Raw genomic sequence first — 21,037 nt, forward strand, 5'->3', positions numbered from 1 at the left:
GCTGGAGGGGGTCAGTTGCTTTGGTGCAGAGCCCTCGGATTTAAGCCAATGCCTTCACATAACTTTACTTCAGAGCCAAACAATACATATGAGACAAAGAGCCCACACCATCTGCAATAACATTTTAACTACATGGCCCTCGTTGGCATTCTGCCAGGCCTATTTTAAGGCCAGCAGAGTCCTACCAATTGAATTAGTTGTATCTAAACGCAGTAAGAATAGCGTAACTAATCTAACTAAGGATGTCTGGAGTGGTATTTCCTTTTTGTTTTGTTTAAAGACTAGAATTAACAAGAAATCTTAAATTGTTAGCTATATGCACCAAGTCTCTATCCTATCCCATCCTTTATCCTTTACTAAATACTATGAAATTGCAACACAAATCTTCAAGTAGAGGCCATCACTCAACTAGACAAAATAAGTGTTCTTACTCCATTAGGAAAAGACTGTGTTAACAATCTAATAAAACGTAAAAACAAAAATACCAATACCTGAAAAACTCTTTTGCAGTTGCCATGGAATTCCATACTGAGTCCAATGTTGCTAGTTTTACTTGAACTTGAGAATTCGCTCAATAGTGCAGTTAGAATAGAACAGGCCAAAGTTTGCTGTAATTATTTGATAAGAAACAACTGTAAGGCATTATTTTCTCCCAATGTTTTGCTTCAATACAGCGTTTGTTTAAAGAACATTTTCTATCTTTAGATCTTACACCTACCAGTCAGAAAACTAGACATTACAAAGTAAAGATAGCTCTTCTTTCTAAGTAGCCTAGTAATCAACTTCAGTTAATACAAATCCATCTATGACTTGAACTCGGGACATACATGTATTCAATCATAGAGTGCAAATGACATTTCTAGATTATCAATGTTGAATGTATCACTTCATTCACTTCACACAACAATCCATATCCCCATTTACAGTTGAACAAGTAAGATTTGGAGAGGTAAGTAATTAAGGCCAGCTGAGATTTGAATCCAGGTCTGTCTATGTTCTCATGTCTATAAAGTGCATAGATGAAAAATGCAACAGATTTTATAGCACCCAGAACATTAAATGGAATAGTTCACAAAAGTTTTTTAAATGAAAACTGAAGACGGTCGTTCTTAATGGCTCTATCCAACAGGCTCCTAATATCAACTTGTTGCTTTTATTCATAGACTATTTAGATTTAGAGTCAAGGTGCCAGGGATGGAGAGGATACAAATTATTTTGGCAAGTTTCCAGGGGTTAAACAGAAATATGCACACTACCTCTGAACAACCGAAAGATTAAAGTCAAGATGATACTATTTATGCGAGCTTATACAACAGCTGAACACAGTTCTACCCGCCCACCAACTGCAACATCTTTGTTCAGAAATGCTTCTGATGTCAGTACCTTGACCTTACAGATGCTTATCTTGGCAAATCTTAGCAAATATACATAAAATTAAATTCCTAATGGCATGAGTTGACATTTGCTAACGCTGAATGAAGGATGATTATATGGATGACCAATATACTCTATGTCTATTTTTGTACATGTCTGAGACTTTCCTCTAAAAACTGTAAAAAGAATTAAATTCCTATCTGCCTCTTTATCTCAACTAAAATAAACATGCATGTCTGTATAACTAATATTTATGGGTGGCACACTAGCTCATACATTCAAGCAGTTTTTAGACTTTTTCACACTAGGGAAGCTTAATAATAGAGAATAGATGCAAATTCCCTCGGGAATCTCGGGTATAGACCAAACTGCCTTCAGCAATGGTAAAAGTACTCTTAATACGCACGGTTTAGTTTAAACACACACACACACTCTCTCTTTGTAACTTTACTTCAAGATATACGTTTCTTTTATTATAAAAACGTCCTCCCTTCCCCAAATCATCAAGAGAAGTCTACAAGCTTAACTGCCTCTGCATGGCCCCAGGCTTATGAGCAAGAAACCCGGTCTGAGAAGCCAAGCACTGAAGAGCCTCTTACAGAGAACACAGTCTGTCACACACTCACTTCGTTCTACACATTAAAGGGATCCTAGAAATTCATCTTGTACCTTCCCTCTTTTTTCTTTTTTTAGTTAAAAAAACTGTAGTTTCGGGGCGCCTGGGTGGCGCAGTCGGTTAAGCGTCCGACTTCAGCCAGGTCACGATCTCGCGGTCCGTGAGTTCGAGCCCCGCGTCGGGCTCTGGGCTGATGGCTCAGAGCCTGGAGCCTGTTTCCGATTCTGTGTCTCCCTCTCTCTCTGCCCCTCCCCCGTTCATGCTCTGTCTCTCTCTGTCCCAAAAATAAATAAACGTTCAAAAAAAAAAATTTAAAAAAAAAAAAACAAAAACTGTAGTTTAAACTATGGCTTTCTTTTAAAATGGTGATTGACGATTAAAGTACCAACAATCAAAACCTCACAGATACATTTAAATAACACTGGGACCAACTATGAACATTTTAAAAACTTAAGATTTTTAAATATACCTAGGCTTTAGTGGGGGAAAGTAGGTATTAAATTCAAATCAATAAAATTCAAAGCAAAAAATTAGCGCACAGAGAGATCTAACACGATGGATTACACGGATCCTGATTCTGGAAACATTTTGCAACATCCTATATTTTCTATCTTTCAGCCTTGGCTTTTCTCTCCTTTCTAAGTCTGACTTCAGCGAATAGAATATTATGAACCCAGAAGCTCTCAGTAAACACAAACGTATCACTCTTACAAACAGATTATTATCTGTGTAATTTTCCACAAGTAATTTACCACAAACTGTTAGTGTCAACCTCTATTCACCACAAAATGGCATATTTTTAAACTATGACCACATTCAAATTTTCAATAACACAACTCAAATTAGTGAAATACATGCTCACGATGAAGCTTCATTTTTATGTGAAATAAACACTTCCTAAGAATACACGCATGTATTTTGGGTTTTTTTTTATTTTTATTTTTTAATGTTTATTTATTTTTGGGACCGAGAGAGACAGAGCACGAACAGGGCAGGGGCAGAGAGAGAGGGAAACACAGAATCGGAAGCAGGCTCCAGGCTCTGAGCCATCAGCCCAGAGCCCGACGCGGGGCTCGAACTCACGGACCGCGAGATCGTGACCTGAGCTGAAGTCGGACGCTTAACCGACTGAGCCACCCAGGCGCCCCTAATACACGCATGTGTTTTAAGTCAAGATAGGAAAAAAATGAGTGAAGAAAAACAGCAGAAGCAATGAGAGCTGAGGGCTTTCTGGGGTTACTGCTGCTCAGAAAAAGGAAGACGTTTTAAAAATAAGTCTCTTTTAACTACAACCGCATGACCCAAACAAGGAGCCCTCAGTGGGACGGGAAGGCTTCGTGCGTGGCAATAAAGACCATCTCTCCAAGACAGCAAACTTTCCCACTGATGAAGTAAAATTCACCCATAAAAGAAAGTATATTCTTAACACATGATAATTAAGAATAAAACAGTCTTACTATATATAGACTCAGTTCTCCAAACATAAGAATATTTCGTTTTTAAGTTTTTCCCATAAAAAGATCTTAATCTTAGAAAAACTAGAAAGTACAGGAAAGTACAAAGGAAGCTGCCCACAATCGTACCATCCTGAGATTATTACTGTAAACATTTGTTCACAGCTTTCTAATTTTTAATACATAGGTATACACCATTTATATGCCATTTCTAGCAACCCGTATGTATTATTTTCCACTTTATACTTTTGAAATAAAAAGACAAATTTTTAAAAGTAAGTTCTTTTCAAATTGCTGCCAAAGACATAAGAAATACATAAAAATAAATTATGCAGCATGGTTACAAGTATACCAGAAACCAAATATTCTGGTGTTAACATACCTAAAATTACCAGCTTTCAAAGAACCATAATTCAGTAAGACAGTCTCATCATTAAAAGATTTGTTTTACTGCTCCTTAATTTGGAAGTCCTGTAAGGATTTGAGATTAGCACCATAAACATTCACTATCCCATAGCACTGCGGCTCAATGGGGCCAAATGAACAGAGATTCCTGGAGAACGATGGTAACTAAGCACTGAGGACGAAGCACTCCCACACATGTCAACACAGTATTTCTCCCTATTCACAGACCACATATCACAGTGCCCAGGACTCAATTCCCAATATGGTTACTCATTTTCAGTGTTCGATTATCAATCAAATCTCATTACAGTCAAGTTACCTTTACAGTAGGTGCACTGCACTGTAATGAAGACAGCTAGGGAAGCAAGCCCAAACTGAAATCCTATGGGGAAAAAAAGAGGACAGCTCCTTCTCAGGACAAAGAAACAGAGGAAAGGGTGGCGGGGGGGGGGGGGGGGGGGGGGGGGGCATCAAATCTGCCTCTGAGAGATCACAAATTTTTGTTTTTCTTACCCTTGTAGAAGGTCCCTGTCTGCTCCCTTCAGACTTTTCGGTCTCAATGGTCATCCCAAGTGCATTACGTCTTAACTCCCCCTCTACTACTGATCAGTACCCTCAAGTGCTGCCTCTCTGCACTCTGTCATAGTCAGGGTTAGATATTCTTTCTGTGCTTGAGACAGAGACTCTGATACTTAAGAGGGTCAGAAACAAAAGCTGTTGTGAATAATTTAGAGTGGTGAATTTCAATGAAATCAGATCAAAGCTGATTGATGAGGAGTATGCTAAGACTGTCATACCAAAGCAAACAGCGATGAGACCAATATAAAATACCTTTAGTACAAATCTTAGAAGTGTAAGAGGTTAACACAGCAATGCTTCATTTATCCCAGATTATAGAGAATTAAGTTAATATCTGTTAATTTTCCAAATACAGCCAACAAACTTTTTTTTTAAACAAATTTTTTTAACATTTATTTATTTTTGAGAGAGACAGAGACAGAATGCGAGTGGGTTAGGGGCAGAGGGGGAGGGAGACACAGAATCGAAAGCAGGCTCCAGGCTCTGAGTTGTCAACACAGAGCCCAATGCGGGGCTTGAACTCACCAGCTGTGAGATCATGACCTGAGCCGAAGTCGGACGCTCAACCGACTGAGCCACCCAGGCGCCCCCCAGCAAACATTTTTAATGCAACTTCCTCCATGTAAATTTTCCCCAAATTATTACTTCTAAGGCAATTATTATATGATGTTGTAATCAGGTAAAGACTTGGAATCTATCTACTAAAGTGTATGAGGCTTTACGCCCCTTGACAAAGTGCACCGGAGTCAGTGCGTTTTGCTTTGTGTTTGCTCCGGTTTCTCTGCTGGTGTCCACCACTCACTGCGGCCGGCAATCCGGCCAGCACTAACGAGCAGTCCCGAACTGATCATCGTCGTTTCAACATGTTAGAAACCAAGTAAGAAAATGTACTACAACTATGTCCAGAAGAAATTCTAAATTAAAATACTCTACATGACTTTCTGGAGGCTTAGTCCAAGGCTCTTACTGTTTTGACAAAGGAGTCAGAAAATGTGGGTTCTAATGGTCCAAAATTTACCACCTCAAGTAACTGGGAGCAAACCGCTTCATCTATCCTGGCCTCAGTTTTCTCATCTATAAGGGGGGTTAACACCCTCTGCCCCACCTAATTCATATGATTGTCCAAAGGTTCCCATTAGATAACGCAGGTAAAGTATTATATATATGTAGCAGCTTATGACGTGAGAAGGTAAAACAACAGTATTTTTATCATTATCATAAAAAAACACCTTTTTTGGCTTTTTTGGTTCCACTTCTTGATTATCTACATTCTACGAAATTAAAGTCACAAGAAAACTTATCGATTAAAAAAAAAGAAAGCCATAACTGAAGCATCACTAAAGCAATGTAGTAGATGCTCAGTAAATCTTAGTTGGATTAATGAATCAACACTTACCTCTATGCCTAACACTCTATTAACAAAAGGAAAGTGGAAAACGAATCCATGATGTGTTCGCTATTCTTTTAGCACTTGTGAATTTCAAAATGAAAATTTAAATATGTAAAACAAATAGAAGACATTCAATGAGGTCTCAAAGCTATAAATGAGTTTTAGTATGTTTTCTTTCACTTAAGTACTGGAAATTCACAATTCACTAACTTAACTGTTGTCTTCGCATTACAAGTCCTATAGCAGCATTCTCATTTCTAGTGAAAGCCATTAATTTCATGACAGTGAAAAAATACCCTTCAGAAATGGCTTGCCTTACTCATCAGCTTACTGTCACAAGCACAAGATATTCAAACACTAACTCCAGCTGACAAAATAAAATACTCTTGTTCAGAGAGAGGACTGTCTCTTATAATAGCCTGGCTCTTACCCCAGGAGATTTATTACCAAGAATAAACTTTATGAAAGGTTGCCATACATAAAGCAGACTTCCAGCTGCTCTTCTAAGCAAACATCAATGAGACTTGTGATAAGAGAGATTAGGTTGGCTATCACATCCAGGGGCAGCACTGCTGTAGACAAGTGAATTTCTCACCCACTTCTCTCTAGCACAGGAAAGAGGAAGACAAGAGGCTTAAATACTAAATTAAAGAGCTTTAAAAGTGACTTAATATACGCCTAGTACTTTCAAAGGAAATAAACGTAAAATAGGTGAAAAATTCAGCTTAAATGTTAATTTAAAATAAAAAATTTAGCTAATTTTCTTAGGAAGTGAAGTCTCCATTTCTATCCCTCTCAAATTAGTAGAGCGGGTCTGACATTAGTACGAAGTATGACGAGGTAACCACGGCAACTTTTATAACCACAGAAGGAAAACAGCCTGTCCACAAAGACACGCACGAAACGACTATTATTTAATAATTGCACAAACACAATTACTCTGAAAATATATCATGATACCTGGAAAATGTACCGTATTTAAAAATATAACCTCCTTAGGAAATGCTTTATGAATCAGTATTTTCCCATAAAACTATCTGTGAAGAACAAACACTGTAAGAAACTTAAAGCATTTAAACGAAAAGTTATTATGTTGGTTATGTGTATTTTTAAAAATGCACTTTCCACTCATGAATAAAAGCATGAACACTTTCTTCTGATTTTAATACTTAAAATATTACCTGACAGAAAAAGAAGTGACGTAATGTAGCGTGTGTCCCGAAGTTCTATAAGCCAAAGGGTGTTAGGCTGCCACAGAGGTGAAACGCACGCTCACTGAATGCTCACTAAATGCACTTAACATTGCCTTGCCTCATCTGGGGAGCCCCAGACATGGACATTATTAAATTTATTTTACAAACAGTATTAGTAAAGCAGAGCCTAGAGATGGCAAATAATTTGTACAAGTTAGTAAGGTAGTAAATGGCAGAGATGGATGGGATTTACGCCTAAATGTGAATCCAAAATCAGAATTGGTGTTCAATTATACTCTACTGCCCCTAAACTTATTTGAACATGTACTTTCGCTAGTACAAGGGGATGGACCACCAAAAAAATATACTCTTAGAAAGGGAAGAGGGGGAGCCAGACTACAAACAGTTTCTGACCAATGAAGGTTGATGGGAACATTATTCTAGAAGAGGTATGATGGGAAAGTTACTTACTTAACTTAGTAATTCATAAGGTCAACCCCGTCATCTGTCGAAAACCATCAGTCATTTATCTCTTCTTAAAATCTCTTCTCTTAAAATCACCCGTATAAAGAAAATTTCAGGGGCACCTGGATGGTTCGGTCAGTTAAGATTTCATGGCTTGTGACTTTGAGCCCCACATCCAGCTCTGTGCTGACAGTGCAGAGCCTGCTTGGAATTCATTCTCATTCATTCATTCATTCATTCATTCTCTCTCTCTCTCTCTCTCTCTCTTTTTCCCTCTCCCTCTCTCTCTCTGCCCCTCCAACTCTCTCTCAAACTCTTTTAAATCAAACGTTCTCCCACTGGTATTCATGTCTCTGAGACTAAGAAAATCTTAAGTACATTCTTAAAGCATTCCCACAAACTTAATGGTCTCAGAAGAAAACAGAGAAGGATACATAGCAAAATGTTTTACTGGTCCGTAACCTCATTGTTTTAGATCTGCCGAATGAGCTAGTTTCAAGCTGCTGGGCAAGGACAAGTAGGGACTGCCACGCGGTGGCCTTTTGCCACACGGGCATTTCACCTGCTGTGTAAACGTGAAAGTACTTTTCTAGTTAAATGTTTCAGCGTGCTCCCCGATGTAAATTCATCCAGCAATCTTGAAATTAAATTCTATCTCCCACTACACATTCTCTACAACTATAAAAGTCCTTAACCCTGCTAGTAGAAATTCAACTTAAAACAAAAAAAAACTTTGTTTTGGAATATTTCATGAGGATATTAAATTTATCCACTATTCTCAGAGTGTATGCACTGTGAACAGAACAAAATCTTTTCTAACTCAAGAGTTACATCTGTTCTATCATTGTCAAAACATCAGTTATTTCAGTGACTCAAAAAGATCCAAATGCCAGGTCACACTGGGACTACTTTCTGTGGTGGGTCAAACTACCCAAGGGGAAAGAAAGGGAAGAACACAATTCCTGAGAATGTGTTCATTCCTGAGAGGCAAGGGACTCTTGATCCTTTGCCTTCTGTGTTCGGAGCCATAAAGCTACTTGTGGGGGATGAGGACAAGCCACAGAAATTCTTCCTTAACGCTGAAATCCCAGCTGATGTGATCGCCAAACTAACCAGGGAAAAAGCGTTAGTCATAAACATACAGATCTCAGAATTACTAGTTAAGTTCCTAAAGTTTAAATCCTGGTCAGCCACAATGAAGCAAACTCCTTTACTGCAGATTGGCAAATGAAACAGTATGTCCTTAAGTAGAATCTAAAATAGGAAGAGTAACTTGATTCAGAACAGTAAGGGGCTAGGATAACATCTCTCAGTAGCAGCCTCAGTTCCAAACCTTTTCCCTACTACTTCCGGCTACTTCTCTCCACTTGCTTTTCCTTCAAGCATCAACGACAGCCACCATTGGCCATGGCCATTAATCAGGCAACAAATGCTAACAAAAATCCATGCAAATGACAAGATTGCCATGCAACTGATGTAGGTAACCCTGAGGCATCAGCATGTCAAGAGCAAAGCTCTTCATCAGAAATGGATACCATGCCTGCTAACACAAGATTAACAGAAGTAAAAAGTAGCTTCCCAATCACTTTTATCTAAAAATTTTAAATGGAACCTTGAGGACTATTTTCAAGGGAGCTTCCCACTACACAAAACAAAGCCAAAATGACTCCTAAAACGCAATGATTCAAACATGCATGTTTTTACTTGCTTTCTTTTTTAAGTTTTTAAGTAATCTCCACACCCAACGTGGTCTCAAACTCACAACCCCAAGATCAGGACTCACTTGCCCCGCTGAGCCAGCCAGGAGCCTCAAAACACGAACGTTTTTAAAGTTGTTAGTTTATGCAAACAAGTAAATACTAAGATTAAGTGAAAAAGACAAAAACAGAAACAAAACAGACATAAAAATTAGACCTTCAGAGTATCAAAGCGCCTAGAACTGCACTGTCCAATATGGTTGCCACTAGCTATGTATGGCTGTTTGAATTTCAGTTAAAAAAGAAATTAAAATTAAACATTCAGTTCCTCAGTCACACCAGCCACATTTCAAATGCTCAAAGGCCACACGCACCTGGCACAGTGGTGACATATTGGGAGTACAGATCTAGAACATTCACATCAAAACAGAAAATTCTATCGGAGAGCAGTACTCTTGAAGAAATCTGCCACAAAAATGGCAAACAACACAATATCTTTACAATTAAAAATCAAAACAGGAATAGAAATGCTCTGGGGCGCCCAGCTGGCTCAGCTGGGGGAGCATGTGACTGGGTCTCCGGTCTCAGGGTTGTCAGCTCGAGCCCCACGTTAGATATGAGAGAGCACTCACGTTTTTTTTTTTTTTTTTAAAGAAAGAAATGTTCTGTATCTTGACTCCTAGAAATGGACATCTTCAATGGATACGGTAATACATGTAAATTATTCCTCAATAAAGATGATAAGGAAAAAAAGAATAGATATATGACCCCTGGCATATTCCAAAGGAAAAACAAAACATACTTTGGGTATGCAGAGGAAGGTCCAAAATCCTGACAACTCGCTTCTGTGGTCCCTCGGGTGAGACCCTCCTACATCAGCCAGACTGGAGGGCAGATGGCTAAAGAGGAGAGAGCGGGTCTGCCCGTGGTACAGGTGTGCGGGGCAGGAGGACACGCACACTATGGAAATGAAGGGACGCTGCGCGGGCTCCTCCAAAAATGTACCTGCAACCTATCCTCAAACTGTCAAGTTAATTGTTAAACTCACACCGCTCACTGAGGGGCCACTGAAAGATGTAAAGTAATTCATAAAGAGTTGTAAGGTGCACAGTCGCACACAGGTATCTTCCAAATGATTAAAGAAAAGAAACTGGGAGAATGAAAAAAACTACCCAAAACATTTAAAGACTTAATACCTGAAAATCAGGACAGCCAGGTACTACCATTTCCAATCCCACAATATCCTTCAGCTGATTAACAGTCCACAGTTCTCCCCAGGACCACAGCTGATCACTCAACACCAGCTCCAACTCTGAAGAGGCACTACCACCAGTCACTCTCCTAGGCACGACTAGTTCTCAAAAGGCAGACAGGAGATTGAAAGGGGGGAAACGGGCTCTCCGGAGTAGTTCCACCGCGGACAATGGTTCCCAAGTTTGTTTACTTAACACCTGGTAGGTAGTCCAAGTATACCTTGGCCCATTACTGTAGCAACGTGAAATAATCCGTTACGTTACGTGTCACTTTATTCAAACATCTCTATTACCACTAGCAGTTGTCGAAGGCTTATTAAAACGGAGGAAAAGAAATGGCTGCATATATTACGGTGTGTTAGCTTATACTATTTTACACCATTATAACGATGACCATGAACACTGGCAACATGGAAAAACAGAATCAAACGAAAAAACAAAGTCCACTGCATCTAGAGTATGTAAACATATAAAAAGGGACTAAAAACACGACGAATGAAAACTGCTCGATTCTCAGACTGTGCACTTTTTCTTTAATGTAGACGTCAGTATTGCTGTGTTATTTGCAAAATACAGAATAAAAATTTTAACTATTTATAAATACAGATAGCACACTTACCACAGTGGGATTGCCACTACTTATCAACTGGCTGACTTCATGAAAAATGCTTTTGCAGTCAATTGATTTATCTAAGGATCCTCGTTTTACAATTACTGCTACTGCTAACAGAATCTGTTCCCGAACATACTTTTGGAGGCTGTAAAACAGAAAGATCATTGTGAAAACCTTTACATGATCCCAATATAAAAATAGTCCCAAGTTTCTCCCTACGCCTGACGCTACTAATCACACGGCTCACATCGGAGGGTAGCACAGCCTACTGGTTATGCACTGTCTCCGGAGCCAGGAGATCTCGACTTGAATCCATGCTTCATTACTTATGGGCTTGGTGACCCTGGTACACAAGACAGTTTCAGAGCCTTAAGTTTCCTCATCTGTGAAATGGGGGTAACATTAACAGGGTTGTGACTAGGATCAAATGTTCTTCAAACTGCACCCAGTGCATACTAAGTGCTACGTAAATGTTAGCTGCTTCAGGCAGTGTTCAAGAGATCTAAGTTCACTGAGAGCCAGATTATGATTCTACCAATAAAAAGAAATTCTGACCTAATATCCATCTCCAACCAGTAGTATAATCTTAAACCCACTCCCTTTAATGTGAAAAGGCAACAGGCTAGCTACCCAAAATATATTATGGACACACACACATTTTTAAAAAACGTTTTGGAGTGCCTGGGTGGCTCAGGTGGTTAAGCGTCTGACTTCAGCTCAGGTCATGATCTCACGGTTCGTGGGTTCCAGCCCCACATCGGGCTCCGTGCTGACAGCTCAGAGCTTGGAGCCCGCTTCAAATCCTGTGTCTCCCTTTCTCTCTGCCCCTCCCCCACTCGCACTCTCTCACAAATAAACATTAGAAAAAAAATTTTTTTAAGTTCTAAAATTCCTTATCTAAACTGTGCTCTTCAGTGTGATGGCAGAAGCAATGATCCCAAGTGAAGGAATTCTACAAAGTACACAAAGTAGACTAGACCACTAGGGCACGGAGATTTAGCTGTCCTGTCACAACCTTTTCTTAAAGGTAAGGCTCAGATAACATAACTTTATAATCCGGCTTCTAGAATGCCACAAGGATACACCAACCATGTGCCCTTTGGAATAAACCCCAAATTCCTTAACGTGGCTTACAAGCAGTGGGACCCAACCCAGCTCTCTTTGGACACTACCAATCTACCTGTTGTCTTATCCCCTGCACGGTGTCCCCATTGGGACATAACTGATACGGCCACCCACTTCAACAGTCTGTCAGAGTCAGGGACCTCCTCCTGCCCTCTCTGATCCCGCTTCCACATTCGCTCAAAACTGCAGACATGCTGAGCTTCTCTCAGTCCCTGGCGCAATGCACAGACCTCTGAACGTCTGTGTCCTCTGCTAAGACTGTGATGTCCCTTTCTCCAGAGGGGACTCCCTGAAACTCCCTGAACACGGTGGGCCGTTACTAAGGAGGGCTCCCCCGACACATGACAGGCATCTATTAGACATACAAACAAACATGCCCCCCGTGTCAAGACTGAAGTGAAAAATATTCCTTCAAAATACACACTTGAAGCACTCATAAGCAAATAGATGCAGAGATTGTACGGGAAGAACAGGAGGAATGTGAGTTAACCAAAAGGAGTTTTTGTACATTTCGGGGGACATGATAATTTCAAATACACCGACTCCTACTAGAAAGCGTACATAAAGCTAGTTTTAACGACCTCCATTGGCAAGAATTATAAATTACTAGGAAAATAAATAATAGCTCACATTGGTTGGTGTTTATGTTATGCAAGGCTATAAACGAACTTCACAAAAGTTAATACATTCAACCCTCACAACTACCTTTTGAGTACAATACTACTATGAACTCTAATAGCTAATTAAATACTAATAATTTTAAAAACTAACGCACAGAGAGGGCAAGCAATCTGCCCGCGCACACAGTGGCAGCAGTAGACTCTCAACGGCCCTGCTATACTGTCAGGTGCGCCTGGCATTTCACTCTGTGAAAATGCTATCTCAATTAGGAGGAAAAAACTAGAAAAGAGAAAGTTCTGTGTACCAAACAAGAAGTATACAGCACTATGTATGCAGCATTCACAGTATTCTACCTATGCGGTATACCAACAGTTTTCACTTGACTCTGGTCCATACTGTAGGAAATTCTACAAGATAAAAATGTCTGTGTCATGAAAGACAAAAAAAGGCAGAACTATTCTAGATTAAACCAGAGTAAAGAGACTAAATACAATGTATAATCTGCGGTTAAATCCTGGATCAAACAAATAACTTATAAAGGAGGAAAGGATATCAATAGCATTATTCAGACAACTGGGAAAATGAGAATATAGGATCAAAATTATATTAGATTAATTTAATATGCCAATTATATCAAGAGTATTGAGGGCACCTGGGTGGCTCAGTCGGTTAAGCCTGTGACTTCGGCTCAGGTCATGATACCATGGCTGGTGAGTTCAAGCTCCACCTCGGGCTCTGTGCTGACAGCTCAGAGCCTAGAGCCTGTTTCAGATTCTGTATCTCCCTCTCTCTCTGCCCCTCCCCTGCTCACACTTTCTCTCTCAAAAGTAAATAAACATTAAAAAAAAAAAAAAAAAAAAGGATGAAGTATCCTAATTTCTGCAGCATACTTTCAGGTAATTCAGGGGAAAATGCATATATGTGAGAGAAATCAAATGTGACAAAATGTTAACTGAGCCTCCACTAGGAAAAGAGTGTGTGTGTGTTCATTGTATTATTCTTTCAACTTTGCTTAAAGTTGTTTTTTTTTAGTGTTTGGGGGGAAATACGTAAGTGAACTATTTCAATGTGGAACCTTACAATCAACTCTAAAATAGCTTCTGAACTAATGAAAATTACTAAAGAATGAGACTGTTTTGGATAACAGAAGCGATCATGTGCATGTGTGCATGCACGCACGCATGCGCACACACACACACACACACACACACACACACACACACACGCAATCAAAATCTACCACACATTTAAACCTATCAAACTCTCCAGAGTTCAGCAGTTCCAACTTGGGGAGGGTGGAGAAAAACTGGGATCAATGAGCAGCTCCAGGAGCACACCCAAATGGCCTCATCAAACAACAAATTAAAATTTAAATAAAGAAAATCAGCATGAAGGAGAAGACAAAGGTTTGAGATTGGGACAATTTCCCCTTATTCTATTAAAACCAGAAAAAACAAGCCAAACCCTCCCTTTACGTACATCTCTATCCAGTCATCTACAGAAAGTATTACCCATTACACCTGTAACGTTTGTTTATAGGCTAAGTAAATCTTGCCTTTTTTCTCTTATGCATTTTTCTTTAGGCAAAGCAACTGGCACTTACCTGCATGCTAAATTCACGCCAGTAATTATTATTAAATATTATGAGCTCAGAAGACCGCGAGTGAACAATCCGTAGAAAGAAAGGTGTGCTCTAAATTATGTTTAAAGCTTCATGCATATTGATCACCATTAATCGACATGCCTAGTTACCAGGAGTTCCAATTAGAGAGCATTTCTTCACTGAATTTGAAAGTGTACGTGTATGGAAAAAGGATTCAATTGTTCAACTGCACAAATGGCAAACGTGCGGTGTGCAGTGCCTCTTCCTAAAAGACAACTTGGTATTTGAGGGATTTACCAAAAAAAAAAAAAATCACAGAAGCAATGAATGTACAAATCTTGTAAAATGTTCAAACAATACAACGTACATAACACAAAAAGAAAACTCACTTTTACCCTATTTCTTAAAACTGATCCATTTTCCAAAAGAAAGTAGTGAACAAATTTGGTGCTTTCTCTTCTACAACCTTCCTAACGTGCATTTCCGTGCACATGTATGTGTAACACTTGGTGTTTTAATGGCACCTGACCACCCTTTGCACCCGTGTCCTGGAATACTCACCTATGTCTTACGATGCTACCAAACACCGAAAGAAGAACGACTATGTACAAAGGACTTTCCATGGAGTCCAAGATCAACTTTTATTCATAAGCAAAATCTTTGGAACTAAACGTCCACAAAAAACCCTTAATATCCAGCACCATCTTTTCCAAGAAACAAACCCCTGTATCAAAAGCTTAAATATAGGGGCGCCTGGGTGGCGCAGTCGGTTAAGCGTCCGACTTCAGCCAGGTCACGATCTCGCGGTCCGTGAGTTCGAGCCCCGCATCGGGCTCTGGGCTGATGGCTCAGAGCCTGGAGCCTGTTTCCGATTCTGTGTCTCCCTCTCTCTCTGCCCCTCCCCCGTTCATGCTCTGTCTCTCTCTGTCCCAAAAATAAATAAACGTTGAAAAAAAAAATTAAAAAAAAAAAAAAAAAAAAGCTTAAATATAAAGTCATATTTCATTAAGCAGTGTAACAACCCACAACCACGTGTGTGTGTGAGTTTTTAAAATATGAGCCCAAGCAGAGCTTAACCATAAACATCTATCGTTAAAAACATAAAGGAAAAAAGGGAAAGAGAGAAAGAAAGAAAGAAAGAAAGAAAGAAAGAAAGAAAGAAAGAAAGAAAGGGAAAGGAAAGGAAAGGAAAAGAGAAAAGAAAAGAAAAGAAAAGAAAAGAAAAGAAAAGAAGAAAAGAAAAGACAAGAAAAAAGACAAGAAAAAAGACAAGAAAAAAGACAAGACAAGACAAGGGCAGCGCAGGTATTTGAGCGGTGCCTCCACCATGTACTTACTTAGGCCTCTGTAAGACATAGGTTAAAAGGAATGTTCGCAGTGACTCGATGCTACCTTTTTCCAAGAGAATCCACTCTCGGACAACTGCTTCCATTATGGCTGTGGCAGCTTGAAAGAGGACATAGTCCACTTTACTCGTTTCTGAGGAGAAAATTGGAAACTTTTTTTAAACAGCAATTCCTCCTTCTTTGAACAGTTTGCATTTATTAATTTAAAAACAGAACTTTTCAGACAAGGAATAAGATGGTTACCTGTTCTTTTTTTAATCCAGTGACCTTGCTCTAGCACCACAAAGAGGTTAGTTCCTCTCAGAAGACACCCCAGGCAGGTGGCAGCTAATCACCGATCACAATTTTCACAAACTTTCCTCACCTCTCTTCAACTGTTACTTCCAAAGCATGAAGAACTAAAAAATAACACAGCTTTAAAAAAAATAAAAATAAAAATATAAAGCAATCAGAAAATTTCCTAAGAGATTCTCACCCTGTGCAAAATAGAGCTTTGCATTTGCAAAATATCTTAATAAACTCGTCTTTGAACATTACTATTTGTGGTGAGCCATGCTGTTAAAATATTTGTTAAGAAATTAAGCTTTCAGCAGGATGGCCCATCCCCAATAGCAAGTTCAGAAATAAACACAATCACATTCAGGTTATTTTTCTCAAAATGTTAAAAAAAAAAAAAAAAAAATGGGAGTCACATTTACCCAAGGTGAGAAGTTCTTGTGAATTTTCTGATTGCAATACTGATCAAACTGAGTAAAATTCCAAAGCTACACTTAGAAAACCCCAGCCTTAACTAGCAAGTCATAGTATCTGAACTAAAAACTGAATCAGGAGGGAAAGAAAAAACAGAAAATTAACATACCTAAGAAATATTTTAATTTTCTATTTTTTCTTTTATTCACCAATACCACTACAATCAGTTTCCAAACAGCATTATCAAAAGGGAGAAACAGTCAAAATGAAGTCAAGAAAAAGTAGAAATTTTCTGAAGTTCTGAAAAATAACCATCATGTGAAATCCATGAAAGTTTATGATTAGATTGCAGGTTATTTGCCAAGATCACTAGACATGAGTATCCGAGAGCCCTGAGAAATTAACTCTAGGCATAGAATGGCACCTTCAAGAATTTATCAGAAGAGCATGAAGACATAGGGAGGCACATCATTTTCTCTCCTACTCAAGCTCAGGTCATTTAAAAATCTTGAGTGATCTTGACACAATACGCTATAAAAATGGGTGAAAAAAAGGTACACCCTACATAAATTCCATCAATTTAGACTACCAAATAGGGGTTTTGAACATAACAAAAGCAAAAAGAGGACCCAATTTGGACCTTTTTTAAAAAGTTTGATTATTCCATGCTTTCTTAACATGAATTCTAAGTGAGATGATCATCAGAACTCACAAAAATTTAGAAACCTTAAAATATTATCAGTAAAGAAAGCAATAGCTTCCAAAAATGTAAACCTATCATAAAAAGATGTGTTTAAAGTTCCAGGAGGAAAAAAAAAAGTAAGTGTAAGAGGAAACAGAAACTAGCTATATCTATTTAGATCACGTAAGGAGAAATACGGTACCACTTCATAAAGGTGATTCAAGTAATCTCTTATTATAAACCTCTTCTATAAAGTAAACGATGGTTGATTGCCTAACTTCACTTTCTATTGCCACAGTAAAAATCTTAAGGACAAGAAACCCCAGATCCTTAGTTATGGATTTTAACAAAGAAGCAAAATCTTAGGGACTCACAGAATTTTGGACATAGAACTCCAAAGGTCACCTAATTCAATTCCTGCCTTTTAAGGCTGAAGAAAGTGTTGACGCACCAGGGGACTAAGAGAAAAGAATTCAGGATCACGTGGCCGGTGAATGTTCCTGGAGCGACACTAAGCCACCCCTAAACGCACGTGCCAAGGAAGAGAAGACCAAAAGAGCTCCTTCCTGTTTCCAGAAGCAACAAAACATGCTTATTTCTAACTACCTGTGCTTACAGCCAAGCTGTTTTTCCTGCCTCCCCCTCCTTTTTGCAAGGGACGAGGGAGGGAGTTAACTGCAGAAGGTGAATGACAGACATTCAACCGTTTCCGAGGTGACTCTTTCTTAGATGCCTCTGTTTGGGCATCTCTACCTTCCTACTCCCGTAAGAAGCTTCTCTAAGAATGGAGGAACCTGGAAAAAAGAAAGCCAAATTCCAAATTTCAAGGAAGGAATTCTCCTAACCTAATGGATCGCACTACACCTTCTCACGAAACTGTCACTAGCCTTCATAAACCGCACTTCAACACGATATAAATGTGCAAAAGGTGCTCTATGGAACTCTCGAAGCTACCAGCAGAAGATTGGGCCTTCACGTGGATAGATGAGCCTTATCCTTGCTCTCTGCTCCAAAGATGCTTGAAATGGCAAGGTCTTCACGAGGAACTCACAAGTCATCTAGAATTTCTGATACTTTTCAGTTGTTCTCCACTGACCAGGGCATTGTCTAGAGAATAAATTATTTTAGGCCACTTCGGCAGCAAGTTGTCCCTTTTTACCAAGGTAACTTTAATAATTATGTAAATAAAATTCATTTCTATCGCGTCAGCCATCTGAAACCACACAGGGCCATGAAGACAAAAATTGAAGCGAAGGAAACAATGAGAGGCAGAGCACCACATTCTGGTCAAAAAATATTTTTAAAAGAAAACTAAAACCACAGTAGTCAAGGCCCAGATGTTCAGCTACCACGACCACCTCTCTGGCATGAAAGACTTCTGTCCAAAGCACAGGCTCCAGAGCACGTGGACACACACGTGTACACAGGCACCCCAACTGGTGAGAAGTCTAAGTTTCGCTCTGTTTTGCTCCAACCACTTCTGAGACAAGAAACTGAAGAAACCCGCTTCTCCCTGGGAGAAGGACAGAAGAATGCTACAAAGTTAGTTCCGCAAGCGCTGGTCGGGGTGTACCTTTAACAAGAACAGAACTCACAGGATTTGTGAACGCACATTTGGCCAAACCAAAGTAACAGCTTCCTGAACGCCAAAGACTTCTGTCTGAGGTGCAGAAATCCAAAAGTACCCTTCTGACAAAACGCGCCGGGGCGTGCAACATGCACACGCAAATGCGCGCGCGCACACAGAGTGGAAAAAGCACACCCAGAATGACAACAAAAGGATAAGAGAAGGAAATGAGGAAAACTAGAAACGTAATAAAAACTTAGGTCAGAAGTGGGAAGGAAGAATTTTAAGAGGCCAGAACAGGGAAGCATCAAAGAGAAAGTCTCCCCTTTATTAGAATATATCACCCAGACACTGTATAAAAATGACATATTATCCCTAGCTAAGAATGTGAAAATTCTGAATTGCGATTGACTGCCACTTGTATGAGAAGTCTTCTTAGAGGAATTAACCCTTCTGTGCTGGTGGCAACTGAGTAAGGAGTTGAAAGATTTTCTGTGAAGTTTAGATGTAAACATTAATGTAACACAGGGCTTTGCAGTACATTAATGATTAGATTACAATACATGCACTCAACCTTTTAAATAGTTAATATCTCAAAACCCAAACTGGTTTTAAAAGCACAGCCAGAACTAGCAATACTATTCTTTAGACATTTTTATCAGGAAAACAAACGTATTCCAGACAAGCTCAAATCGTAACAAAGCAACAGTACTTCATAAAATATACATACTCTAAAAAGGAAAGAGTCGTATAAACAAATACACTCTAATAACATACTTACAACTTAGATCAACTATTCCCCAACTAGTACTGAATGACAACTGCATTACAATAGAAAGTCCGATGAAACTGATGGAATCCTAATTAACGTACTTAAGGCGTATGCCATAAAAACCAGACTCGAATTATGTTAGGCGACTAGTTTAACACAATGGTTTCCTAAACTATTAACGCTGAACAATTTCAAGGCAGTGAAGACGAAAGCTCCCTTGAATTCTTAACGCTGATGTTTAGCTTTACTTCTTGTGATTTAACTCTGAATTACATATTCTCCACAGGCATGAAAGCAAGTTTTCTTAGTGCCAGAAACAAGTTCACCCAAGTATGACACCTGACCACTAAAAAAATAAAATAAATAAAAACTGCCTCATGTAGAATTTAAAAGGTGGTTATTAAAACTGACTGCTCCTCTAGTGAAAAATCTGACTCCTGAATGAGACAGAGCCACCTTCAACCACCTCTGTGAGCTCCTTGCAAACAGAACAGAGCACTTTGTGAAGGTTACCTTCTTTTTAAAACGCCATCTGAAATCAGGTAACGGGGCTCCTCGCATTACCGTTCACAGAGTGGTTTTATATGCGGCTACATTTGTGCCTCATGACAACTTAAGGCAACGAAGCCCATTAAGGAAAATGGTACCACTGTTCCCATTTCATAGATGAAAACAGGCTCCGAGAGGCTAAGTGACTTCCTCAAGTTGATACCATGGAGAATAGACCTCACAGGTCCTACAGCAGTGCTCTCTCTATTCCAACCTAACAACGCACTCATAAGCCCTTATACAGAAAGCATTTTTAACGTTTAAATTTAATTGCAGGCTATTTCAATCTGGAAACCAGAGAGTGCTGGTGGCTAACAAATAAGTCTTACTAAAAGCATAAGAATAAAAGGTCAGATATTTTAGTTCCTAATATGCAACTAACCAATTTTATGGTCAAGAATAACTCAAATAGCCTTTCAGAGGCTCAAGTGTGGGTTACAAAAATGGCTCCAATTAAGAAAGAGTTAATAAACAATTACGTTTTAAAATAACAATAACCAATGAAATCTCTCTTACTATGACTGAAAAATATGTAAAAGACAGAACACTGTGTGTGTGTGTCTGTGTCTGTGTGGACTTAGAAAATGCCATCTCTGGAAAAGAGTTACAACTTTTGTGATTACTTTTAAAGGAAAGAGATTGTTTCTGTACGCATGTCAGATAAAAGGTACTTGTAAAATATTTTTACAAGAGTAAAAATTAATGTTTCATTTTACAATGCACAGTGATCATCTACATAGAACTAATATTTGCTAAGCAAGCTGAATACAAACTATATGGTTAAAAAAATTTTTTTGCACAAAAGAAAAATTGTTGAAACCTCCAAAAACAATCATAATTTCAAAACACTAGAGTAAGATATAGTATAGTGCATTTCCTATAACAAGTGATAGCACTCTTGAGAACTGAAAAAGTATTAGATTTTCCCCCCACCACTAACAGACTTCATGTTTTGGTCAGTAATAAAACAAATTATATATATTTACTATACTTAGTAACTTACTGTATTTATAAATTACCATAGTTGGGGGAAAAAAGTCAAA

General features: G+C 38.9%; 1 protein-coding gene across 5 annotated transcripts in view; it reads right to left on the bottom strand.

Annotated features, from left to right (window-relative positions):
- The window catches only part of XPO4 (exportin 4), a 119,649-nt gene that overhangs the window by 67,844 nt on the left and 30,768 nt on the right, over nt 1–21,037 (bottom strand). For 3 of the 5 annotated variants that reach the window (XM_045444247.1, XM_045444239.1, XM_045444263.1), the window contains 3 exons: nt 15,726–15,867; nt 11,046–11,184; nt 492–608 (listed from right to left, as the gene is read on the bottom strand). In XM_045444247.1, coding sequence (XP_045300203.1) covers nt 492–608; nt 11,046–11,184; nt 15,726–15,867 — 398 coding nt within the window. Of the gene's footprint in view, nt 1–491; nt 609–11,045; nt 11,185–15,725; nt 15,868–15,977; nt 16,149–21,037 lie in introns of all 5 variants that reach the window. The other 2 variants (XM_045444250.1, XM_045444258.1) reach the window with 2 other exon arrangements.

The sequence above is a fragment of the Leopardus geoffroyi genome, chromosome A1 (genome assembly GCF_018350155.1).
Source record: "Leopardus geoffroyi isolate Oge1 chromosome A1, O.geoffroyi_Oge1_pat1.0, whole genome shotgun sequence".
Taxonomy (NCBI): Eukaryota; Metazoa; Chordata; class Mammalia; order Carnivora; family Felidae; genus Leopardus; species Leopardus geoffroyi.